We start from the raw sequence: 23,775 nt of genomic DNA on the forward strand, positions 1-23,775 counted from the left end.
TGGCCAGGGCCCCTGGGCACAGCTCCATGGGCCCAGTGGTTATGTCACTGCTTCGCCTCTCTCATTACTTCACTCCTAGGGTCTGGATACTCACTAAAGACAAATGGGGATGTGTAGAGGGCACATGATTTAATACAAGGAGAGTCTGCAGCTGTTGGCCCAAAAAAACCCATTCTCCATGGCCCTGCAGCCACAGATACTAAATACAGTTCAAGAGCACAAATGCTGGCTGACTGCATCGAAGAAATATGTAAAATTTTTGGCTCCTGAATTGGATTATGGCTTTGTAACTCTGAGGCTGAATTTTTGTGGGCCCAAAGCCATCAAGTCTGTTTATTTAAGAATAGGTTCCTTAGGCTGTTTTCTGCTGGAGCACATCATATATCAATAAAATGTAGTATAATTTGACATGAGCAGGGTTCATTCTGGGAACAGAGGTCTTATTCAGCAAGTATCTCAAAGAAAAAAAAAGAGGACAGGTTTTACAATTTTACAGTAATTTGTAATGAATAAGAAGATGATGAACCAATTCCTTCACTACCCCAAACAATGACTTATGAAAATTTAAGTTTAATGAAATAAATATTATACAATTTGTAAAAGTGCACTGGTCTGTTGGGTGCATGCATACATCCTAGCTCACATGTCATACTCCTCAGCCCTGTCAGAAAGGAACATTCTGGGACCTGTAGTTTCCCCCAGCTGGAGCTCATGACCAGGAAGGAGTTATGGGGCTGGAGGAGCATGTGACTGCTTTCGGAAGGGGACTATATAAGAAGAAGCCTGATCTCACTCTGAGAAAGTCAGGGTAGAGACATGACCTGGAGGGAGACTCTCCAAAGTGTAGGACTTGAGAAAATTGTGAGTGTAATACAAGAATCACTGTAGTCACTCACCAGAAGGCCAGTCCTGAGTGGCTCTTGTTCAACAACGAAGTTTCAGATGCCCATCCCTGCCAAAAGACATCCCTATTTCCATTCAGTTATGTGTATAAGAGACCAGGTAGATAAGAGAGAGATCTGCTTTGAAGCTTCATTGCAATTAATAGAATAGATTTTGAGGCACTTAAGGCATTACCCACTGCAGATAATCAAGCAAAAAGAAAGTTATTTGCCTGTCTGGTAAGTGGACATGATGTAATTTGGTGGGTGCTTGGAGTCTATCTAAAAATGGATTGCAATACAGTCCTGCCATAAGAAACGCCTGCTCTGGAAGCTTCCATTAATGAATAGTATTTGGTAAATTGGAGAGAGTCCAGAGGAGAGCAACAAAAATGATAAAAGTTTAGAAAACCTGACCTCTGAGGAAAGGTTAAAGAAACTGGGCATGTTTGACCTTGAGAAAAGAAGACCAAAGGGAGGCATGATAATAGTCTTCAAATATGTTAAGGGATTTTATAAAGAGGACAATAATCAAATGTTCTCCATGGCCACCAAGGGTAGGACAAGAAGTAACTGGCTTAATACAGTTTCATGACTGGCCAGGCTATGGTGTGACAGTTGTGTGTGTTTCTCTTTGATGCAAACCCGCCCCCTTTGTTGATTTTAATTCCCTGTAAGCCAACCACCCTCCCACCTTTGATCACAGCTGGCAAAGGAAATAAAGTCACTATTGTTTTGAAACCATGCATTATTTCTTTATTAATTAAAAAAGAGGGGAGATAAGTGATAAGGTGGGTGGGGTGGGGTGGGGTGGGGGAGGAGGAAAGGACAAGGGCACATTGCTTATTGTAGCCACACTACAAATCAAAACTGTTTGAATGACAGCCTCTGTTGCTTGGGCCATCCTCTGGAGTGGAGTGGCTGGGTGCCCGGAGCCTCCCTGTCCATCCCCCCCCCACCCCCGCATTCTTGGGCATCTGGGTGAGGAGGATATGGAACTTGGGGAGGAGGGCAGGCGGTTGTACAGTGGATGCAGCAGGGATCTGTGCACTTGTTGGCTTTCCTGCAGCTCCACCAGACACCTGAGCATGTCTGTTTGCTCCCCCATTAGCCTCAGCATTACATCCTGCCTCTCTCATCGCGTTCACTTAATGCTTTCCTGGACTCTGCCACTGAATGCCTCCATGCATTCAGCTGTGCCCTATCAGTGCGGGAGGACTGCATGATCTCAGAAAACATGTCATTGCGAGTGACATCACACATGGCTGGGCAACAGAATTCGTTTTCCAGGCAGCCATGGTAAGGCAAAGGGTACGCGGGTTTGGCTTCAAACTCCTTCATAACATGTGGGAATGTTTTCAAACTGCAGCATCTTCCTTTCCCATAGCAAGCAATGCCAGTTGGGTTTGCCATTTAAAAGGAGGGGCTGCGGTTTTTGGGTGGATGTGCCCCTACAACTCCGCATGGCTATTTGGGATGATCCCTTTTAGCCAAGCGCAAACAGTCCAGCATGAACGGGATCCTTTTACTGTTCCCTTACAAAAATTCCCCTATTTCAACCAGGTGACCATGAATGATATCACTCTCCTGAGGCTAACACAGAAAGATAAAGACTGAATGTTGCTTGAATGCGACAAAAACCCGGGACCATTCGCTGCTATGCTTTGTGCTGCAGTGATTCCAGACTACTTGTTACTGGCTTGGCGTGGTAAAGTGTCCTACCATGGAGGACGAAATAAGGCAGCCCTCCCCAGAAACCTTCTGCAAAGGCTTTCAGAGTATCTCCAGGAGAGCTTCATGGAGATGTCCCTGGAGGATTCCCGCACCATCCCCAGACACGTTAACAAACTATTCCAGTAGCTGTACTGCCTGCGAATGCATCCCAAGTCTTCAGGGCAAATCAAACATTAAACACTATTGCTTTTAAACCCTGTACTGTAATTACAAATGTGCACTCACCAGAGGTGCCTTCTCTGCCTTCAGGGTCGGGGATCCCACCTTGGGAGGGTATTGGCTCCAGGGTGATGAAAAGGTCCTGGCTGCCAGGGAGAATTGATTCACTGCTTGCCTGCTGTGCATTCTCCTCCTCCTCCTCTTCCTCATCCACAAAATCCTCCTCTGTGTTACGTGAGACTCCCCCTTTCAGGTGTCCACAGATAGTGGTGGGGTAGTGGTAGGGTCCCCCCTAGCATGCCATGCAGCTGATCATAGAAGCGGCATGTATGGGACTCTGACCCAGAGCGACCGTTTGCCTCCTTTGTCTTTGGTAGGCTTGCCTGAGCTCCTTGACTTTCATGTGGTACTGCTGTATGTCCCTGTAGTAGCCTCTGTCCATCATGCCATGTGCGATTTTGGCATGTATATTAGCATTTCTGTTTTTTGATCGGAGTTCTGTCTGCACAGATTCTTCTCCCCATACAGCAATCAGATCCAGTGTCTCCCATTCTCTCCATGCTGGAGCTCGTTTGCGATTCTGGGGGGACTGCATGGTCACCTGTGCTGCTGAGCGTGCCATACTGACCAAAGAGGAAATGAAATTCAAAAGTTCCCGGGGGTTTTCCTGCGTACCTGGCTAGTGCATCGGAGTTGATAGTGCTGTCCAGAGCAGTCACATTGAAGCATTCTGGGATAGCTCCTGGAGGCCAATACCATCGATTTGCATCCACACTACCCCAAATTTGACACAGCAAGGTTGATTTTAGTGCTACTCTCTTCACCGGGGAGGAGTACAGAAGTCAATTTTAAGAGCCCTTTAGGTTGACAGAACGGGGTTGCTTGTGTAGACGCATTCATTATAAAATCGACCTAATGCGGCTAAATTCGACCTAACCCTGTAGTGGAGACCGGAGCTCAGAGACTTCTACAGGCTGAAAATGATTTGGGAATGTCTGAGGTTGCACAGTTCTTTCTCTATGAGGTGGAGCTTGGGGGAATGCCCATGATAAGGACTGCACAGTTTCCAGTATGGCCGTGCAAGGATATTATATGGATAAGACATAAAGGCCCAAGGAAAACACTATGGTGTTTAGGTTTGTAGGAGACCCAAGACTCCATTTCTGACCCATAGAATTCAGAAGAAGAGGCTTTAGGGGAATAGATAGATGATCCCTTCCCACTGTGCTGTGAGTCAGATGAGGAATAAAAGAATTCTACCTCTAAAGGAGGGGCTGCTGAGGCAGGAGTACTGGGTGTAACATTGGAGCGGATGTTGTGCGGGGGAAGAGGCCAGTATTGATGTAACAATGGACATGCATACCAAAGGAATGTTAAGTTGAACCCAAAGTAAACAACACTCCAGCTCCTCCAGAACTTCTAGATCCTTTGGAACCACACATTTTCCTGGCACTGATTTAGGTGGTATGGTGAATTGGACTCAGGTATAGCCGAATGGGGTACCCAGTGTCAATGTACTCCATGTGTCATAATAGTAATCAGGGCCAGGGAAGAGGTTGCCACTGGTTCCCAAGCACTTGGTGCCAAGTGCTGGGGCCAGAGCAGAGCCATGGCCCACCCAGGCCCACCTGTGGCTACGCCCCTGGGGCGAAGTTGTAAATATTTGACATTTTCTTTTTCAGTGTATTATCCGAATTGTCAAAGAATATATATACTCACCCCAAAATTCATAACATACTTTTCAATACAAACATTTCATAGAAAAAATCAACAGATTTGCCATCTATTGTTACCAGTCACAATGAAGAAGAGTGCATTGTCATCAAATGTGTTACTTTAATAACTGCAACTGTAATGCTGTGTCAGGAAAATTACTTTTCTCAGAACAAGGTGGGTGAGGTAATACCTTTTATTGGACCAACTTCTACTGGTCAGAAAGACATGCTTTCGAGCTTACACAGAGCTCTTCTTCAGGTCTGGGACACTTACTCAGCTAAATATAAATGGAACAGATTGTTCAGCATAAATAGTTAAGACATATTTCAAGGGACCATTCAAGGTGAAGTGGCCTATTAACACCCATCCAATCATAAGGAGGAAACAAAGGGTGGGAGAAACAGCTGGTGGGGAAGGTTGTTAGTGTGTGCGATATTTTTGTAATAAGCCATAAATTCCGTCTTTATTTAGTCCATGATTTTTAGTGTCTAGCAAAGTTATGAATTTAAGCTCCCTTGCTCAACTTTTGAAAGTGTTGTGTAGGTTTCCTTTGGGGATGAGGACTGATAGGTAAGATATAGAGTGATTGCCTTGTGAAAAGTGTTCACCCACAGGTGATATGGTGGTTTTGTGTTTTATCATTTTCCTGTATCATTTTCTCAGAATAGCATTTTCAACCTCTTTTTATAACAGCATATAATTGATTCAGACTTCTACTCACAGAAGACATGCTGTTCCTTGTTTATTCTTTGCAATGCTTAAAAAATTACTATCACCATAGATTTTTAGAGACAAGGTGGTTGAGGTAATATCTTTTACTGAACCCCAATTTCTGTGGTGAAAAAGACAAGCTTTCAAGCTACACAGAGCGCTTTTTCAGGTCATCACATCCTCCACCAATAGAAATTGGTCCAATAAAAGATATTACCTCACCCACCTTGTCTCTCGAAAATCCTGGGACCAATACAGCCACAACACTGCACATAACCATAAGCTGTCATTTCATATCATAACTGCATTAATAAGTTAGTTCTACTAAAGAGTAGTGGATTACTGCAGATATTTAAAGCCATAAATAACTCCTAAACATCCTGTTTGATGAAGTGCTACTCAAGCAATATATTTTTGATTAGATCTACTTAAAATAATATAGCTTTCTTTTCTTGAAAGATGTGTCAAAAAACATTCCCATTTCTGTGATAATGAATCCATGTATATAACCAGGAAAAGTCCCATAGCTAAAATCCTTGGCTGCGAGCCAATGCAGAGATGGAAGACACCTGTCTCTACTTGAGTCCATTATGAGCTGTCAGCTATGATATAACCAGTATAGCTATACCAGCAAACCCTCCTAGAGGAGGTGCAATTTTTACTGGGAAGGGTTGTTTTGCTGAAATTGCTTATACCAGTTTCCTGAATAAAAGAAGCTATACCAGCAAAAGGACTTTTTGGCATCTCAGTCTATACTAGGGCTTTTGCTGGCATTGGCATGTTGGTTAGGGGTATAATTTTTTTTCCCCACACCGTCCTATCCGACATAGCTATACCAGCAAAACTTTTAAGTGTAGACCAGGCCTGAGCAACTTCAACCTCTAATGATCTGAACTGGAATTGAGTGTGCTTAATGCCTTGCAGGGTTAGAGTAATGGAGATATCAGTGATACGTGGTTACATCCACATTTCACTCTACCAGTCAGACTACTTTTGAATAGCTGGGAAACAAATGTTGTGCATCAAGTGACTTAGACTATTTTCAGTAATCTGTAATATTGACCAAAAGCATCAGGCAATTGCTGACAAATGTATGTATGACAAATGGAAGATTTGTTTCAAATCTCATATTTAACCACTCCATTAACGCTGTTTTCTATTTTACATATCAAAAGGATATGTGGTTTCCATCATGGGACGTAAAAGACACTTGCCTAATATCAATGCTCGAGACTACAGACTACGTGCTCAAGCAGAGAGGCAGGCTGTCAACTTTGTTGTCCAAGGTATTTAAAAAAAAAGTTTAATTTCCTCTGGCTGGGTGGAGGTTGAGAATTGAAGTAAAAAAACAAGAAATAATAAATGGGTGGCATGAATTAATTTTGTATTTTACAGCTTTAAGTGACAGAAGTATGAAACACTCACTAGCCTGTAGAGAACAAGAACACAATGGTATACTACAATACAGTATGGTAGCTAGCTGTATGAGGTGGAAGATTTTCAGATGCAGTTTTCCTAAGGCTGTCTCTTTTTGGTTTCTTTGTCAGTTTGTGACTGAGGGCCTGTCTACACTTACAGCCCTGCAGTGGTACAGCTGCAGCAGTTAGTGAAGACACTACCTATGCCAACGGGAGAAGCTCGTATTCCACCTAACAAAGAGGTGGTAGCTATGTCGACAGGAGAAGCCCTCCTGTTGACATAGCGCTGTCTGCCCTGGGAGTTCAGTCTGTATAATTGCATTGCTCAGGGGGGTGGATTTTCCACACATCTGAGAGATGTAGTCATACAGACATAAATTTGTCATGTAGACCATGGCACAGAAACAAGGGTTTCAATGGTTTTACTACTAAGAGATTCAAATTTTTATTTTTTCAGATTTCTGTTTTTTGGGAAATACCTATTATAAGGGACTTTATATTGTTTTATTATTATTTCTGTTGAAACCAGGGCTCATTCTTCATGTGTAATGTGCAGGAAGAAAGCATTAAAGAGTTAAACAGGTGTTATCTTCGCAATATAAATTAGCAAACTTGCCAAACAAAATGCAATAAATCCACATAATTTACTTATGTAAGTCTGCTGAGTTCAAACCTCATTTGAAGTAATGTGGTGTCTTTAAATGACCCTTTCTGCTGCTTTAAGAGGTTGCATTAAAAATCTACAGGTTTTTACTTATTTAAAGAGCTGATGTTGGTATGATTTGCATAATGTTTGCAAGTTAGAGTGGAGCTGTGAACCCTATCATGCAAATGAAAAATGCTTTTTAGACATGTTTATGAAGGTGCTTCTCATGAAAGTGGCTTGAATTTTCCTTTAGGAAGGAAGAATGAGTTGTTGGGTTTTTTTGCCCTCAAACTTACTTTCTTTTAATGTTTTGTTTTCAAAATAGGCAAATTAATTATGTAATATTCTGGACTATTGTCCATTGGCAGCTGCATCTTACAAGGAGGTATAGAGCATCTGTAACTGAAGTCAGTGGGAACTGAGGACACTCAGCACCTCGCAGAAGACATTTGGTGTCTTGCAGGACTGAACCCCAAATTTCAGACAACAAATTTGGATTTTTCATTATTGAAACACGAGAAGAGAATTTTGCAGAATTGGTTGAAACTTGGAATTTCCATTCCACAGGACATTTCAAAATTTTCTTTTCTCCTAAATTGAAATGAAATTTGAAATGACCTTATTGTAGCTTTTTATCGACTTTATCATTTTGACTAAATATATTATATTTATATTTATTTATTAATATTCAAAACACTAAAGTAAAAATGAAGCACTTAGACCTCATCAAAATGAAATGTTTCAGTAATTTATTGTCAAAAATTTCAATGAAATTGGTATGTTCCCACAAAACGTTTCATTTAGTTGAATCAGCATTTTCCAGTTGAAAAATGTTCGACTGGAAATCTTTCAGCTATTTACAGAATTATGATAGGTATTTCGGAAGGGTGTTAAAATGGGTTTATAATTTAAAAATATTCAATTATTTTTTAATAGTAACAAAAAATTCCTTCTACATTGAGATTTTAATTTCAGAATTTCAGCTTAGATAATTTTAAAAACTATATTAAACTCCTCTATTTATACTGACTATAGTTACTGTGGTAAAAGATACAGTACTGATTTCATATAGTAAGGTAGCATCTCATCTTGGTGACAACTTATGCTTAAAAAACTATATTTGTTATGGCACAAATAGTGAAAGGAATGTATGGTGTACCAATTTGAAATGGCTGTCATTGACTTTGACATGATTATTTTTTGAAGATATTTGTCTTATTAGCCATTCCCTAGCTCAACTTTCTTAACTGAGCTTCTGTCGTCTTTTCTAACTCTATTCCATAGATTTATTATAGCTTTAACTCATGAAACAGTGCCTTACCATAGCTAAAATCTAGGTTATTTAGGCTATTAAGCGCTTTGATTTTTCTCATGGATAAGTTAAGAAACTCCTTTTCTCTCTCTCCCATGCACACGGTATGTATATTTGGGATGATTCATGTTTCAGGGTGTAAGCCAACCTTTAATGGTAATTCAGAAAAGAATTTCTTGGGCGGGGTAGGCTATTCCATAACTTCCTACTAGAGGCTTTCTTGCATCTTCCTCTTTTGAAGCAGTTGGTTACTAGCCACTATCAGAGACAGAATACTGTGTTTCACTTGACCATTGGTCTGGTCCAGTCTGGCAATTCCTATGTTCCCATATCAATATTAAAGATGAATTCATACCTTCATTAATAGTATTAATAAGCATTTTTTATTCTTTTGTAATACTGAATCTTTGTTAACTTTATGGAGTCAGTTTCAGACCTGCTGTCATTTTGCATAGTTCAGAGGACTAAAGAGCTCTTCCTCCCCGCCCACCCCCATATTTTATATTTAAAACAGATCACTTTCTTTTGTAGGATCTGCAGCTGACCTTTGTAAAATGGCTATGGTTGAGATTTTTACCTCTGTTGCCATTTCTCCAACTTTAACAGCCAGGTTAGTAAGCGACGTTCTTTTTCATTTTATGACAGAAGTAGCTGAGATAAAGGCATTTCTGGGATTTTATTCTTTATTGTTCCATGTAATATGACATATTGTACCTATACTTTAACTATGACTTTTCTTTCTTGTTACTGTATTCAGCTAGATGAATGTTTAGTATGCATCTGAATCGTTTAACAAGCAAGGGCTGATGCTATTACTTTGTATATTTACTGGAAGATTTTTGTTTATATTTTTGTGCTCAAGTAGATTTCTGTGTAATTCTATCCACATATACTGTGCCTAGTCATCAGATATAATGGGGACCCCCAACTTCATTTGAAATCATTGGTGTTCAGCTTTTTTAAAAATTAAGCCCACTGGTCATGTCTTTACTTATTCTAAATTTATTCTACCAAGTTGATTGAATGTGATGTAAATTACTAACACATTCAATGGATTAGGGAAAAAAACATAGTAGCCAGGACACCAGAACTGAAGCGAACTGTATGAACAAATTGTGCTTCTCGGCAGGCAACTTTTATTTATTTATTTATTTATTTATGTGTATTTTATGTCATAAAGGGAAATATCTTATAGAATGTAAGGGAAAGCTAATGCATCACAATTTCCTTTTGTTAGTATAGCTACGCACAGTTGGGCAATAGATGACAGGACAGCCTCCAGATTCTTATATATGACTCGCAAGAAGAATAGAACCTAATGTTCAGTCATAAAAGACAGAACTATTGGTGCAAAAAGTCACTAAGCGTTATTATTATTATTATTAGCTCTAATAGAAAAAAGCTGTCAAGGTTCCTTCCCCACTCTGAACTCTAGGGTACAGATGTGGGGACCTGCATGAAAACCTCCTAAGCTTACTTTTACCAGCTTAGGTTAAAACTTCCCCAAGGTACAAACTATTTTACCCTTTGCCCTTGTACTTTATCTCTGCCACCACCAAACATCTAACCGGTATATTACTGGGAAAGAGTCCGTTTGGAAACGTCTTTCCCCCCAAAATCCTCCCAACCCTTACACCCCCTTTCCTGGGGAAGGCTTGATAAAAACCCTCACCAATTTGCATAGGTGACCACAGACCCAAACCCTTGGATCTTAAGAACAATGAAGAAGTAATCAGATTCTTAAAAGAAGAATTTTAATAGAAGAAAAAATAAAAAGAATCACCTCTGTAAAATCAGGATGGTAAATACCTTACAGGGTAATTAGATTCAAAACATAGAGAATCCCTCTAGGCAAAACTTTAAGCTACAAAAAGACACAAAAACAGGAATCTACATTCCATTCAGCGCAGCTTATTTTCTCAGCCATTTAAAGGAATCAGAAGCTAACGCATATCTAGCTAGATTACTTACTAAGTTCTAAGACTCCATTCCTGTTCTGTCCCCAGCAAAAGTGTCACACAGACAGAGAGAGCCTTTGTTTCTCCCCCCACCCCGCCTCCAGCTTTTGAAAGTATCTTGTCTCCTCACTGGTCATTTTGGTCAGGTGCCAGCGAGATTATCCTAGCTTCTTAACCCTTTACAGGTGAAAGGGTTTTTCCTCTGGCCAGGAGGAATTTTAAAGGTGTTTACCCTTCCCTTTATATTTATGACAAAAGCCTTGAAGGCAAACATGGGGGAAAAAGAAATGAATCCTGGTCTTTCATAATGCTGTGGTATGTGGTCAAATAGAACTTGAGGAATCTGAAGTAGAATTTCTGATAAAAGCAGAGAACAAAGGTTTGCAAAATGTCAAAGTTTTTATTGGAATATTTTTATGTGATATTGGGATTTTTGTAAAAAATCTCAATTGTGATAATAACATATCAAATCATTCAATAGGACTTTTCATTTAATCAAAAAAAACCAGGATTTGGCCCCATAAATATACTTTACAATAATATAATACTTAGATTGTGAGCTCTTTGGGACCAAGACTGTCTTTTTTGTTTTGTATTTGTACAGCACCTATAACCATGACTCGGGCTCCTAATTCTATGGTAATGCATATAGTAATATTAAATAATAATATAGCTCTTTACATGGTAAATATATTTGTTATTCCTTAAATATTTACCCATACATACATCTCACAATGATTATGAGCATGAATATTAATAAGTTACAAGTTTCAGTAGAGACCTCACATGCTACCCTTCATGGGTAAATACTATGAAAGTGAGATATTTGGTGTAGTGTGTTTGTCAGGTCTGAGACATGAGCTGCTTATAAAGAACCCTTTGCCTCTTGGCACCAATAGGCTTCTGTATCACACCTCCTATCTGACATTAACACAGTAGGGCTAGCTGCTGGCTATTTTGCAGGTGTCAGTTCTGAGTGCTCTTTCCTGGACAGGGTGTCTGTTACCACATTTTCTTTCTTTCTTGTGTGCACAATCTCCATCTCATATTCCTATAGTGCTAGACTCCATTGCCATAGCCTAGAGTTGGTACCTTTTGGTTATGTGTAACCACACCATACCAAGAGAGTGTGGTGGATCAACCTCAGCCTGGACCAGTCCACACCAGAGATCCACTTCCTGGACACTACAGTGCAAATAAGTGATGGTCACATAAACACCACCCTATACCGGTGTACTTACCTACATGCCTCCAGCTTCCATCCAGGACACATCAGATGATCCATTGTCTACAGCCAAGCCCTAAGATACAACCGAATTTGCTCCAATCCCTCAGACAGAGACAAACACCTACAAGATCTCTATCAAGCATTCTTGAAACTACAATACCCACCTGGGGAAGTGAGGAAACAGATTGACAGGGTGAGACGGGTACGCAGAAATCACCTACTATAGGACAGGCCTAACAAGGAAAATAACAGAACATCACTGGCCATCACATACAGCACCCAGCTAACATGTCTCCAGCACGTTATCAACGATCTACAACCTATCCTGGAAAATGATCCCTCAGTCTCACAGACCTTGGGACTCAGGCCAGTCCTCGCTTACAGATAGCAAATACTCACCAGCAACTACACACCACACCACAGAAACACTAACCCAGGAACCAATCCCTGTAGCAAACCTGGTTGCCTACTCTGTCCCCATATCTACTCTAGTGACACCATCAGAGGACCCAATCACATCAGCCACAGCATCAGAGGCTCATTCACCTACACGTCTACTAATGTTATAATGCCATCATGTGCCAGCAATGCCCCTCTGCCATGTACATTGGCCAAACTGGACAGTCCCTACGGAAAAGAATAAATGGACACAAATCGGACATCAGGAATGGTAACATATAAAAGCCAGTAGGAGAACACTTCAACCTCTCTGGCCACTCAGTAACAGATTTAAAGGTGGCAATTTTGCAACAGAAAAACTTCAAAAACAGACTCCAATGAGAAACTGCTGAGCTTGAATTAATATGCAAACTAGATACCATTAACTTGGGTTTGAATAGAGACTGGGAGTGGCTGGGTCATTACACATATTGAATCTATTTCCCCATGTTAAGTATCCTCACGCTTTCTTGTCAACTGTCTAAATGGGCCATCTTGATTATCACTACAAAAGTTTTTTTCTCCTGCTGATAATAGCTTATCTTAATTAATTAGCCTCTCACTCCACCTTTTCATGTTCTCTGTATGTATGTATATATTTATCTTCTTATTATATGTTCCATTCTATGCATCTGATGAGGTGGGCTGTAGCCCATGAAAGCTTATGCTCAAATAAATTTGTTAGTCTCTAAGGTGCCACAAGTACTCCTGTTCTTTTTGCAGATACAGACTAACACAGCTAGCTACTATGGAACAAAAAGAGTTAGGCACCTAACTCTCTGTTTTAGGATCCAAGTCCTAGCTTTGGCTCCACCGTGATGCACAAAACTTCTGTTGAGCCCTGTAGGCACCTAAACTCACTCGACCCCTAAGTTTTTTGCAGTAGTTCCCTATGTGCCTCTGTTTCTGCCTCTGGGCATGTGCACTGCTGTCTCCCTGTAATGGTGTCTTTTCCGTGTGCTGCCAGTTGTAACTCTGCCACTTGCTTTTCCACCACTGGTTTTTCATTTGTTGAAGTCTGGTCTGGACCATTTCTTTTGTTCGATGATATGCAGCCTTTCTAGCTGCCAAATCCTTGTTTGCTATGTAGTTTCTATGGGTAGTATGTAGTGAGTTCAAGAGATCTTTGATTGCCTGCAAACTTGAGTCACTGCTGAAGAGCATTAATGACAGATTTATGCTGCTCAACACTGGCCTTGTTAAAGGTCATTATGCTTCTGTCATCAGTGCATTTGCCCCAACAATGATACATCCAGATGAGGTTAAGGAGGACTTCTATCAAACCCTTGATAGCATCCTCAGTTCAGTCCCAGTTAATGGTAAACTGATCATTTTAGGTGATTCCATCGTCACAAAACTAACATTTGTACTTTCTGTGACCTCCTATGTGTCTCCGCTTTCAAGATGTGAATTACTGCATACGTTTTCCTTAGAATACGTTATAAAAAAATCTCTTGACAGAAGGTTTAATCTGTTTTGGCATGCATGGAATCTATTATATAATGATATTCTGGTGATGATCACTGATTGCATCTGTTGAGGCACTGGGAAATGAATAGGTACTTAAATTGTTTGTTTGCTTAATACACATCAGGTTTTGGTGTGAATTCAGGCTTGCGTGCATAGGATCCTTTGTTATCACCCAACTCCGGCCCCAATCCTAGTGCAATTTCACCGAAGGTGGGAAGAATGATGATGTAGCACCACAAGCACTAGATGGGGGATCATGGTAATTTTCCTGTTAAATCTCCATAGCACATAGGACATTTGGTCAGTTTTGAAAGGGTGTTGTGGGCAAGCCTTGTACCTCCAAAAGAAGCACTACTGTGGTAAAGGGTATAATAGAGCGTACTGCTGGGAGCACAGGAATGAAAATCTAAGGTCAGCTCAGGAACTGTGAAGGCAAGCCTGAGTCAGCCCTGTTGTTGCTCCTGCACAGCAGCTAGTATGGACCACCTGCCTCTGGTCTCTTCTCTGACAAGTGGCCCTTCGATCTAGTGCCAGCAAAGAATTTCCTGTCAGAGGATTTATCTGGGGTGAGAGAGAGACTCTCTGTGTTACAGACTTGTAGCGGGAGCAAGAATACCTCATTTATCAGACATCTTCTTAGCTGCAGTTTAAAGGGCTGCTGAAAGGAAAAGAGATCAGGTGTGGACAGGCCAGACCACTAGCTCGGCAGGGATAGGTCAAAGGCAGTTCATTGCTAGGGCCAGCATTACTGACTTCTGACCATTTCTTTGCAGTGCTCCCTTTATATCCTAACCACAGCACCCATCGGTGCCCCTCAGGATCCCATCCACCCTATAAATGCTCCCAAATAAAGCTAGCCTGGGCTAGTGGGTGTGTTGGAAGTGTCTCTCTCTCTTCTTCCTCCCAACAAAACCACCCCGTTGCCAGATTGCTTGTGTGGTGGATAGGAAGAGAGGGATAGGCAGCTTGCTTTTCCCCTTGGGCAGAAATAGGTCTTTCTGGCGCCTAGGTTCTCTGAGAGGTTCACAAGTGCTGTTTGAAACAGCTGTCTTGTGTCTTCTTTCTGCAGGCAGTGCTGTTCTTCCAGGTGCCCTCTTGGTCACACTCTGTTGTTGACATAGAAAGCAGTTTTTCACGCATTGCAGGGCTTCTAGGACAAAAAGGGAGCAGTGCTCTCAAAACCCTAAAACAAATACCTTCTAATGAACAAGATTAGTGATTTACTGTTTCCTGAAATTTGATCTTTGTGATTTCAATAGCTTTTTAAGGAAAAATTAATACCATATTTAATGTTTCAAAAAGCAATTGTTTTGTTTTAGTATTAAAAATACGCCTTCAAAATGTTACACTGGTCTAGCTGCAGAGCATGCTGCACTTAATCATTCTTTCGCAGTATAGCCAAAGAATTAATTAAGCAAATGTAAGCCTTTAAATCAAAATCTTAGGGAGCATTTAATATCGCTTGCAGAAAAGGAAACACAGTTAATTGGTGCCTAACTTGTAGTACTGAAACTATCCCATCACTGATTCTGGCAAAAGAGTGATTCCAGTCACTCCTGTTCCAAGATTGTACTGGAGAAGATAGGCTGATTAGCCTACTGGTTGGTTATTTAAAAAACTGTCGAAGCTCGAATCCCAAATTATTCTCTCAAAATATCTCACACACAGCTACTGTGATTACACTCACCAAGCCTGCAAAATGCATATGCGCACTGACTAGAACTGAGATATTTCACAGCTGTCTTTTTGGTACTGTATCAAACACACTGAATCTATAAACAGCTGTGATGATTTTCTCTTTGAATTATACTCATGTAGAATTTAATGCCCCATGCTATATGGAGTACAGTGCATTATATAAAAAGGTTTGTACATTGACAACTCCACAAAACAAAGACCTGTACTACATAGCTTCAAGAATACAATGTGCAATTTTGAGCTTATAAAAAGACAGAGGGAGGAGAGTAGAAGGAATATCATATTAGTTCATAAATTACAGAAGGATTAGCAGAGACAGTTGAAACCAGGAAAATGGTGTATAGTCTTCCACCTCTACACAGTACCAAACTAGGAAATTGTGTAATGTATTAATAGCGCTACCTAGCATCTATGCAGACCCTTTCATCTGAGGGTCAAAGGGTTTTACAAATGTTAATGTATCAAACCTCACACATGAGATAAGTGAGTACTGTCCCAGTTTTAACAACTGAGTATACTGAGGCTCATGCATCATTTAGCAAAACACTCACAAAAGAGACTAGGAAGAGAACTAAGATCCTAACTTTTAGCTCTGTGCTGCAGCTGACATAGGGTATGTCCGCACAACAATGTAAGCCTCGGGTTAGTGGGATGTGAGTCAGCTGAACCCTGTCAGGGAACACTGGGCTTGAGCATCTATACTGCATTTTAACTCTAGGTTAAAGATTTTCTTCTCAAACCTAGGGCTCTGGCATCCACTCTGCAGTGCATAGACTCGAGTCAAAGTAACCCTGTCCCATATGTTGGGGGTATCAGAGGCCAGGGGAGGTTAAGCCTCCCCTAACCCAGGCCGTGGCCTCGCCCATGCTCCGCCCCAAGGCCCCGCTCTTGCTCCCTGTCTTCCCCAAAGCCAGCAGGGGCTCAGCTCAGGCTAGCGGTCTGGAGCTGGGGGCTTGGGCTGGCTGGTGGCCCAGGATGGCCAACAACCTGTGGCAACTCGGGCCAGCCAGCGGACCTGGGGTCAGGCGGGCTCTCGGGGCTAGCCAGACAGGTGGCATGGGCCAGCCGACAACCTGGGGGTCGGGCTGGCTGGCAGCCTGACAGTGTTTTCCCCAGGAATTGAAATTAGGGGGGGTGTTCTAATTTACAGGGGGGTGGGAATCAGGGCCGATGAGGGGTGAGACCATGAGGGTGAAAGTGGGCTGTATTGCACCATAGTAAAAACTGAAAAATGTTTCATTACCATTTTATTAGATTTAACTCATGTTTTAAAATCATCACACAAATTAAAGTTGGCTACTCAAGCCTTCTATGAAGCACTATGTCTTCATCCTTCTTGGTTTCTTGTTATAATTTTGCACAACTCTATTAATGAACTTCTTGAATGCAATGCGTTCATCTTTGGTGGCTTCTCGTGTGTCCGGAACTGCCATTCCTTCAACTGATATGCTCATTAGTTCATTCACATGATCAGGCAGAAGGCGACTTCTTTCAGAAGACAAAATTTTATTCAATGATGAAAAAGAAAGCTCAATTGTAGCTGTTGTGACTGGGAGTAGCAAGAGATGAATTCCTACTTCTTTCATACCAGGAAACAGCATAAAAATTGGGTAGAGCCACTAGTGATGTTAAAAAAGAAGTTGAAGTCAAATCTTCATTCATTCGTCATATGATATTCCACTCTGTGTTCAGATTCTCTATTCTGTCCTGAGCACATGGCAGCCCCATTGCTGGTAGTGCCTCACTCCACTCAACTGTCTGTGTTTTATAAGACAGGGATCTGTAAAAGCTACGTAGAGGTTGAGTAGAATCTAGAAGTCGCTGTTAGATTTTTAAGAAGCAAGTCTGTGTACTTTTTCACTTGTCTTAACAAACATTTCTTGTCCCCTTCACTTAAGGATTCAATATAAATGCCTTCATTAGTCAACTTCTGGACTGAAGTCTTTGCTTAGGGTTCTTCCAGTACTTTTTCAATGGATAGATCTCTGAGTGATCCAAATGTAGCTTCTAGACAAAAATCTACTACTGTTGTAGCAGATGCCCGGATGGCATTGTTCAATGACCCAAGTGGTTTCAACAGTAGACTTACAAGAGAGAGAATGGCAAAAGTAATCCACCAGCCTCACTACTTAGTTCCATCTCATCTTGGTAGATACTTTCCAAAGCCAGTAATAAAGGCTGGAGTAATTTTAAGACAACAGCCAAGGATTGTTCATGAGAAAGCCAGAGGGTTTTCCCAGGTTGGACTAATTTGAACTTCAGTCCCAGTGTATCTTCTATATTTTCCAAGAAATTCAGTCTTTTTGGACTCTTGCTGAAAAAAGAACATAATGAACACATTAAATTTATAGCTTTTTTAATGTCTTTTGAAGAGTCTGCAGCTCGTACTAGCGCTAGTTGGAGTAGATGGCCTCTGCAGTGTGTATTGGAGAGATTAGGGTTACACTTTTCTCTGAACAAAGCTTGTACTCCACCATGTCTTCCAGAGAAATTTGCAGCTCCATCAAATGCAAAAGCAGCCATCTGTTTGGCATCCAATTGACAAGCATTTAACTCTTCTAAGATGTGGGTTGTCACAGATGCACCCAATATGTCTTCTATAATTGAACATCTAGAAATGCATCTACTGGCCTACCACTGACATCAAGATAACATACACAATGACTTAATACTTGATGTCCATTTGCATCGGTGCATTCATCAGCCATGTGTGCAAATTTGAATGTGGTGAGAGCGTTCTTCACTTTTTCAACTGTTGAGTCTTTCACTGTTGCATCACATGCTTCTAGCCAGTCAGTTGATTTTCTTGCAGAAAGATAGTGAGCATTTGTTGGTCTTGTTCGGAACCAGTGTTCAACTTCAGGATGAACAAGCAACAATGCACTTAACATTGGCCTCCAGTTTGTAGTGTGTGGTATCTCTTGCTTAAATAGAAAGTATGGTGCCACAGTCATGTTTGTTCGCATGAACTGTGTTGTGTCTTGAGCATTCTTAACAGCCTCATTAACACTCACCAGTGTTGTCCTTGGTCAGTGGATACTCAGAGTTCAGAGGTACTTTCATGAGTTCACCTCCCGGGTGGAGGGCAAGAAGGCACCTTGCTCGTTCCTCCAGCTGCTCACTATTCGCTCTGGCCCTGTTGTTCGTTGTGCCACTGTTCACTCCATTGCTCTGTTGCCAATGGCCCTGCACCATCACCTTCTGCTGCTACCTGCCACTGTGACCTCTGCGAGTTGGTCTCTTGAGGTTCCACCCAGCTCTCAGTGATTTCAGCTGAGCTCTCAGTGGGGGAACCTTGCTGCTAGTGCAGACTGGGCCATCTCTTCCACAGAAACACTGTCCCACAGCAGGTCTAAGCACTGAGACCTGATTATCAGTGATTTCAGCTGTAGTGGTCACTTAACAAAACAAGAGACTATCTATGGAGCCCAATCAGTTCTGTCTTTAAACAGTGGAGAGGGGCAGGTCAAATAGTACTTGTGACTCAGGCAGACCATCAAGCAAAACACCTGTCCCCACCCTCTTTTCTGATGCCCTCAATCAGCACAGGCTAAGTACAGTTCTACTGCCCTTTACTCATATAGTAAGAATAACAACATTTCATTAAACTCCCCCTCCCCCCGCATTCAAGTGATTTGTAACCCAACCCCAGCCAAAATCTATCACTTGACAGCTCTGTTTGCTGGATACCTAGGTAGATTAGGTGTGAAAGTAAATACAATCTGGTTTTGAAGCCTTTCCCCCCAGCTGCCAGCTCATCACTAGCTGTCAGGGAGAGCTCATTTAGACTTTGCTTACAAATCATAATTTGAAATTATTAGGTTGGCCAACATCACCAAAATGAATGCACTGACATTGGCATAAAAACAACAGCTGTATAAGGAAGCTAGTCTATGTTCATACTTTTCAAATCTATTATACTTTTTCAGATACACATATTTTATCATACACTTTATATGCTTTTAAAGTGTGTATTAATGTTTCAATTTCAATTCAAATGTCCAAACAATCACTAAATTGACAACACTGCATGTAACTAGTTTACAGAACTAGTTGTAACTGGGAGGGGGGGTTGGGGAAATTGGGGGGGGGGGGTAGGGAAATCCCTGCTTGGGGAGGTTTGGCTGGGGCTCCTCTGGCCACAGTGTGTGGGGGAGCTTGGGGCTGTGGCGGGTGAGGGGACGGAAGGGTGAGGTAGGGGCAGCGCCTCAGGTGGAAGGGGTGAGGCCAGGGGCTAGCCTTCCCAAAGGGGTAGTTCACGCGCCACCCATGCCCTATCCCAAAGTGCCTAGCACCCTCCCCCGCCCCATGTCAACACTCTAGCCCTATGAATGAGTTGCACTATGGGAAAACTTTACTGCCCATCCTGTTTCCTAGCTGTGGTGATGTTATTGGTGGGACTCAGGTGCTCAGAAGGAGCATCTGAGTACATAACCTGCAGAATTAGCGCCTTTGGTGGCTGTCTCAGTAGCATGAGTGCAGTCTGAGAAGGCTTTATACTGAATTACCATCTAATCTGAGAATTGGGCTCTCCACCTTTTGGCTGAGTCCCATTAGCAGGAAAATGCCCCCATGCACCTGTTCTGAGGACAGCTAGGCCATCAGTCTCCAGGGCTGTCAAACTATTAAAATTAACCCTTGCAATTCTTAATTTTTAAAATGGGATGTTCAGTGAAGGTGTTTTTGTTTGATTGATTTTATTTATTTATTTTTGTCTCTTTGTTTTGAAGTTTGACGTAAAATGTAGGTTTCAGAGAAAAAACACATGCATGCCCCAGCCTGGCTGCTGCCGGTTGAAGAGCAGTGAAGTATATCCCCAGGACTGGGGTGCAGTGTGCTCCAGCACTGCGCAGGAATCCTTATTCCTGCCCCCACCGCATCCCAGAAGGCAGGGATAAGGGATCCCTGAAAGGCTGTGGGGAAGTTTTGGGGCTGACTCCCACTCACTGCCCTCATGGTGTATGCTGTCCAGGAGCCTCTGCACATGCAGCCCCGGGGGACCCAGGAGTAAGGGACAGAGAATAGAGGGGGACCAGAAGCTGCCTCCCACCTAACAACTTTGCTCCCTGCTTTGGGCAAGCTCTGCACAGCAGCCAGGAGGAGCCAGAGCCACAGGGAGGTTTTGGGGCTGGCTCCCACTCATCTCCCTCACAGTGCATGCTGTCCAGGCACCCCTGTGTACACAGCCCCAGGGCAGGCAGGGAGAGCCAAAGAGTGGAGGGGGACCGTGCAACTGCTCTGCAGGGAGGGGGAGAAGCAGGGATGGGGATCATCCCTCCCCCGGCCATACTGAGCTGGAAACTGGGCCCTTCCCCTCCCTGCAGGGCAATAGACTGCGCCACAGATTGTCAGCATAGAGAGGACCAAGCAAGTTGCCCCAGGGAACTCTGGAATACATCTGGAGGACTTGTGGGACCCAAGTCAAGCTGGGGCCACATGCAGACAGGAAAGCCATAGGGCTTGGACCCTCCAACCCTGCAGGGTTTTGGGACCCTAGGTTCGAGCCCTAGGTTAACCTAGTTGGTGTGTGAATGCAAGGGGGGGTTGGCTTGAGCTCAGACTTACATTGCTGTGTAGATGTACCCATAGTGGATGGTCATGTGGCTTACAGAAAGCATTAGGTTGCGATGTGAGAAATATGGGTTGAATTCCCAGTGCTTCCTAGGTCTTTTGAATTTTGATCCTTTGAAATCAGTTTGAAAGTAGTTTTACTGCTGATCAAAGTTTGAGTGTTTTAAAAAATCACAACCTTATCGCTCTGTGCTTCATATCCCCGTTGGTAACATGGGGATAATGCTATCTTTCCCTTTAGATTGTAAGTTTTTCTGTGAAGGCACTGTTTCTTATAATGTATAGGTACAATGTGCTGAAGACAATAGGGTTCCAATCTTGGTTGGAGCTCTAGGCACTACGGTAATAATAATTATAATAATTAATAATTACCAGTATAACACATACTTTCTGTATTTATTTAATCAATAAAGTTAATAGTTTTCATTTATTGTATTACTTTTCAATATAACCAGAAGATTTACAAACAAAATTTTTACAATTCTTTGTGATTTGTGACCTTCATTTGAATGGTAGAGAGGAAGTTAATATAATGATTTATCTATTTATTGGAAATTATAACATTTCATCTGGCTGTGTTCTCTTGCCACAGACTATATTGCCCTCATTCATTTCTTTCAGTATTCTGTGCCCCAGTTTTCTTAGAAATATGTTAATCTGTTTCACTCAGCCTCTGATCATGGTGTGTAAGTGACTAATAATTTAAGATCTATTATTAGCTCTCCCCACACTGTTAGTCAATGTCATATTATTATTTAAGCAGTGTGAAACTATTGATGGCTATTTTATCTAAAGCTGTAAAAAGTTAAACCTAGTAACCATTCTGATGTTTCAGCCATTTCTAAGAAAAAAGTCACTTGACAAACTGTTAGGTCTTAATCAAACTGTGCAATAAGCATTGAATTTAAATGTAATATGTGGATTGCACAGCAATTCAGAAATAGCTGGTACTATTTTATGGTCCTTTTCAAAGAGAGACATAATTAAAATAGATAATAAAGTAAATTGAGCAGGATTAAAATATGATCACATATAACATTATCTTCTACGTTTGGCTTATGAGAGGGAATTTGTCTCAAGGAAAATCTATGCCAGATTCCATGCACTCCACAATGGAAATGATTCAGTAGAATTTATTAATTATTGCTATTGCGATTGTATCCTTGTACAAGGATTAGGGCCCCATTGTACTGAGCGCTGTACAAACAAATAATACAAAAACAGTCCCTGCCCTTGAGAGCTCACAATTTAAGATTTAGACAATATGTAACAAGTAAATAAACAGAAAAATTGGAGGGATGGAGGTGGGAGAGAAAGTAAGAGTAGAGATGGATATATTGCCTAAGTTAGTAAGTACAGTAGTCACAGGTGGTTGCCAGATGGTAGTGATTGTTACTGTGATGCGTACAACATATACTATGTAAGTTTTTTAGTCCTCTGTGATGGATAGTGTTCTGCAGAATTCATACCTACTGACTTTCTCAGGGTGCTCTTTGATGGGGTGTATAGATGTTATACACTGTGAAGATAAAGAAGGGGTTCATGCAGGATCAAAGAGACACAGGAAGTGGTTCAGTTAAGCACACCTGCAGCTACTATAAAGACTTCTGCTTTAAGGCAAAGTGAGCTTGGAAGATGGGGTACTAAGGAAGAGAAGAAAGCTCCCCCCAGGAGCCTTGAGGAAAAGGCTCAGTAAGCTGTAAGCCAACATATCCTGGCAATGGCTGAATCTGTGGAAGATAAATGCAGTGTTATTATAGCAACGTCGGTCCCAGGATATTAGAGAGACAAGGTGGGTGAAGTAATATATTTTATTGGACCCACTTCTGTAGGTGAGAGAGACAAGCTTTTGAGCTACACAGAGCTTTTCAGATCTGGGACAGGTACTCAGAGTGTCACAGCTAACTACAAGATCAAACATATAGTTTAGCATAAGTAGTTAGAACATATTCTAAGGGACCATTCAAGGTGAAGTGGTCTTTATTAAGACCATGATTTTTAGTGTCTAGCAAAAATATGAATTTAAGCTCCCAGACTTGTCTTTTGAATATATTGTGCAGGTTTCCTTTGAGGATGAGGACTGATAGGTCAGATATAGAGTGATTGCTTTGTGAAAAGTGTTCACCAACAGGTGATAGGGTGTTTACTCTTGGGGGAATTCTGCACCACTGCATGCCTGCAGAATTAATGTTCTGTGCAGATTTCTTTGCTTCCTCACAGAAAAATGACTTTCTGATGGGGAAACAAAGGGAAGCTGCATGAACAGTCACATGCCCCTCCGCAACAGCATGGGCATGGGTGGAGCCCCACTCTGGGGAGGCTAGCTCCAAACTCCGCCCCTTCCACCCACGCCAGAGCCATAAGACCCCCTGCAGCCAAAGCCACAATCCCCCTGCCCAGAGTAGCCCCGTGCTGGCTGAAGCCCTGAGCCCCCCACCTTCCACCTGCCCGGAGGAGCCCCAGGCCAGTTGCAGCCCGGAAACGCCCCCCCCCCGACTTGGCTTGAGGAGGCCCGGGCCAGCCAAAGCCCTGAGCTGAGTCTCCCCTACCCAGAGGAGTCCCGGCCAGACTGGCCGAAGCCCTGAGCCAAGCCTCCCACTGCCTGGAGGAGCCTGGGGCTGGCCGCAGCCATGCCAAGCTTTCCATCCCCAGAGCCAACCCACCCACCACCCAGGGGAAAAGCGTCTGTAGAAGACACTTTTTGATATGACCCATGCAGGTTTTGGGAGTGGCTGAGGAGGCAGTATGTGCCTCCTCCGCTTCACCGGAACCTGCACGGGGCCTAATAAAGCAAAAACTTCACTGCCAAACCCCACCACTGGGGGTCTGGTGACC

At 42.2% G+C, this 23,775-nt stretch overlaps 1 protein-coding gene across 1 annotated transcript in view; it reads left to right on the forward strand.

Moving 5' to 3' along the window:
• The window catches only part of POLN (DNA polymerase nu), a 236,183-nt gene extending 226,902 nt beyond the window's left edge, over nucleotides 1-9,281 (forward strand). Inside the window, exons 22-23 of the mRNA XM_073343208.1 lie at nucleotides 6,377-6,487; nucleotides 9,109-9,281. Of these exons, the coding sequence (XP_073199309.1) occupies nucleotides 6,377-6,487; nucleotides 9,109-9,281 (284 nt within the window). The remainder of the gene's footprint in view (nucleotides 1-6,376; nucleotides 6,488-9,108) is intronic.
• The last annotated feature ends 14,494 nt before the right edge of the window (nucleotides 9,282-23,775 follow it).

This window comes from Lepidochelys kempii, chromosome 4, assembly GCF_965140285.1.
Source record: "Lepidochelys kempii isolate rLepKem1 chromosome 4, rLepKem1.hap1, whole genome shotgun sequence".
NCBI classification, from domain to species: Eukaryota; Metazoa; Chordata; order Testudines; family Cheloniidae; genus Lepidochelys; species Lepidochelys kempii.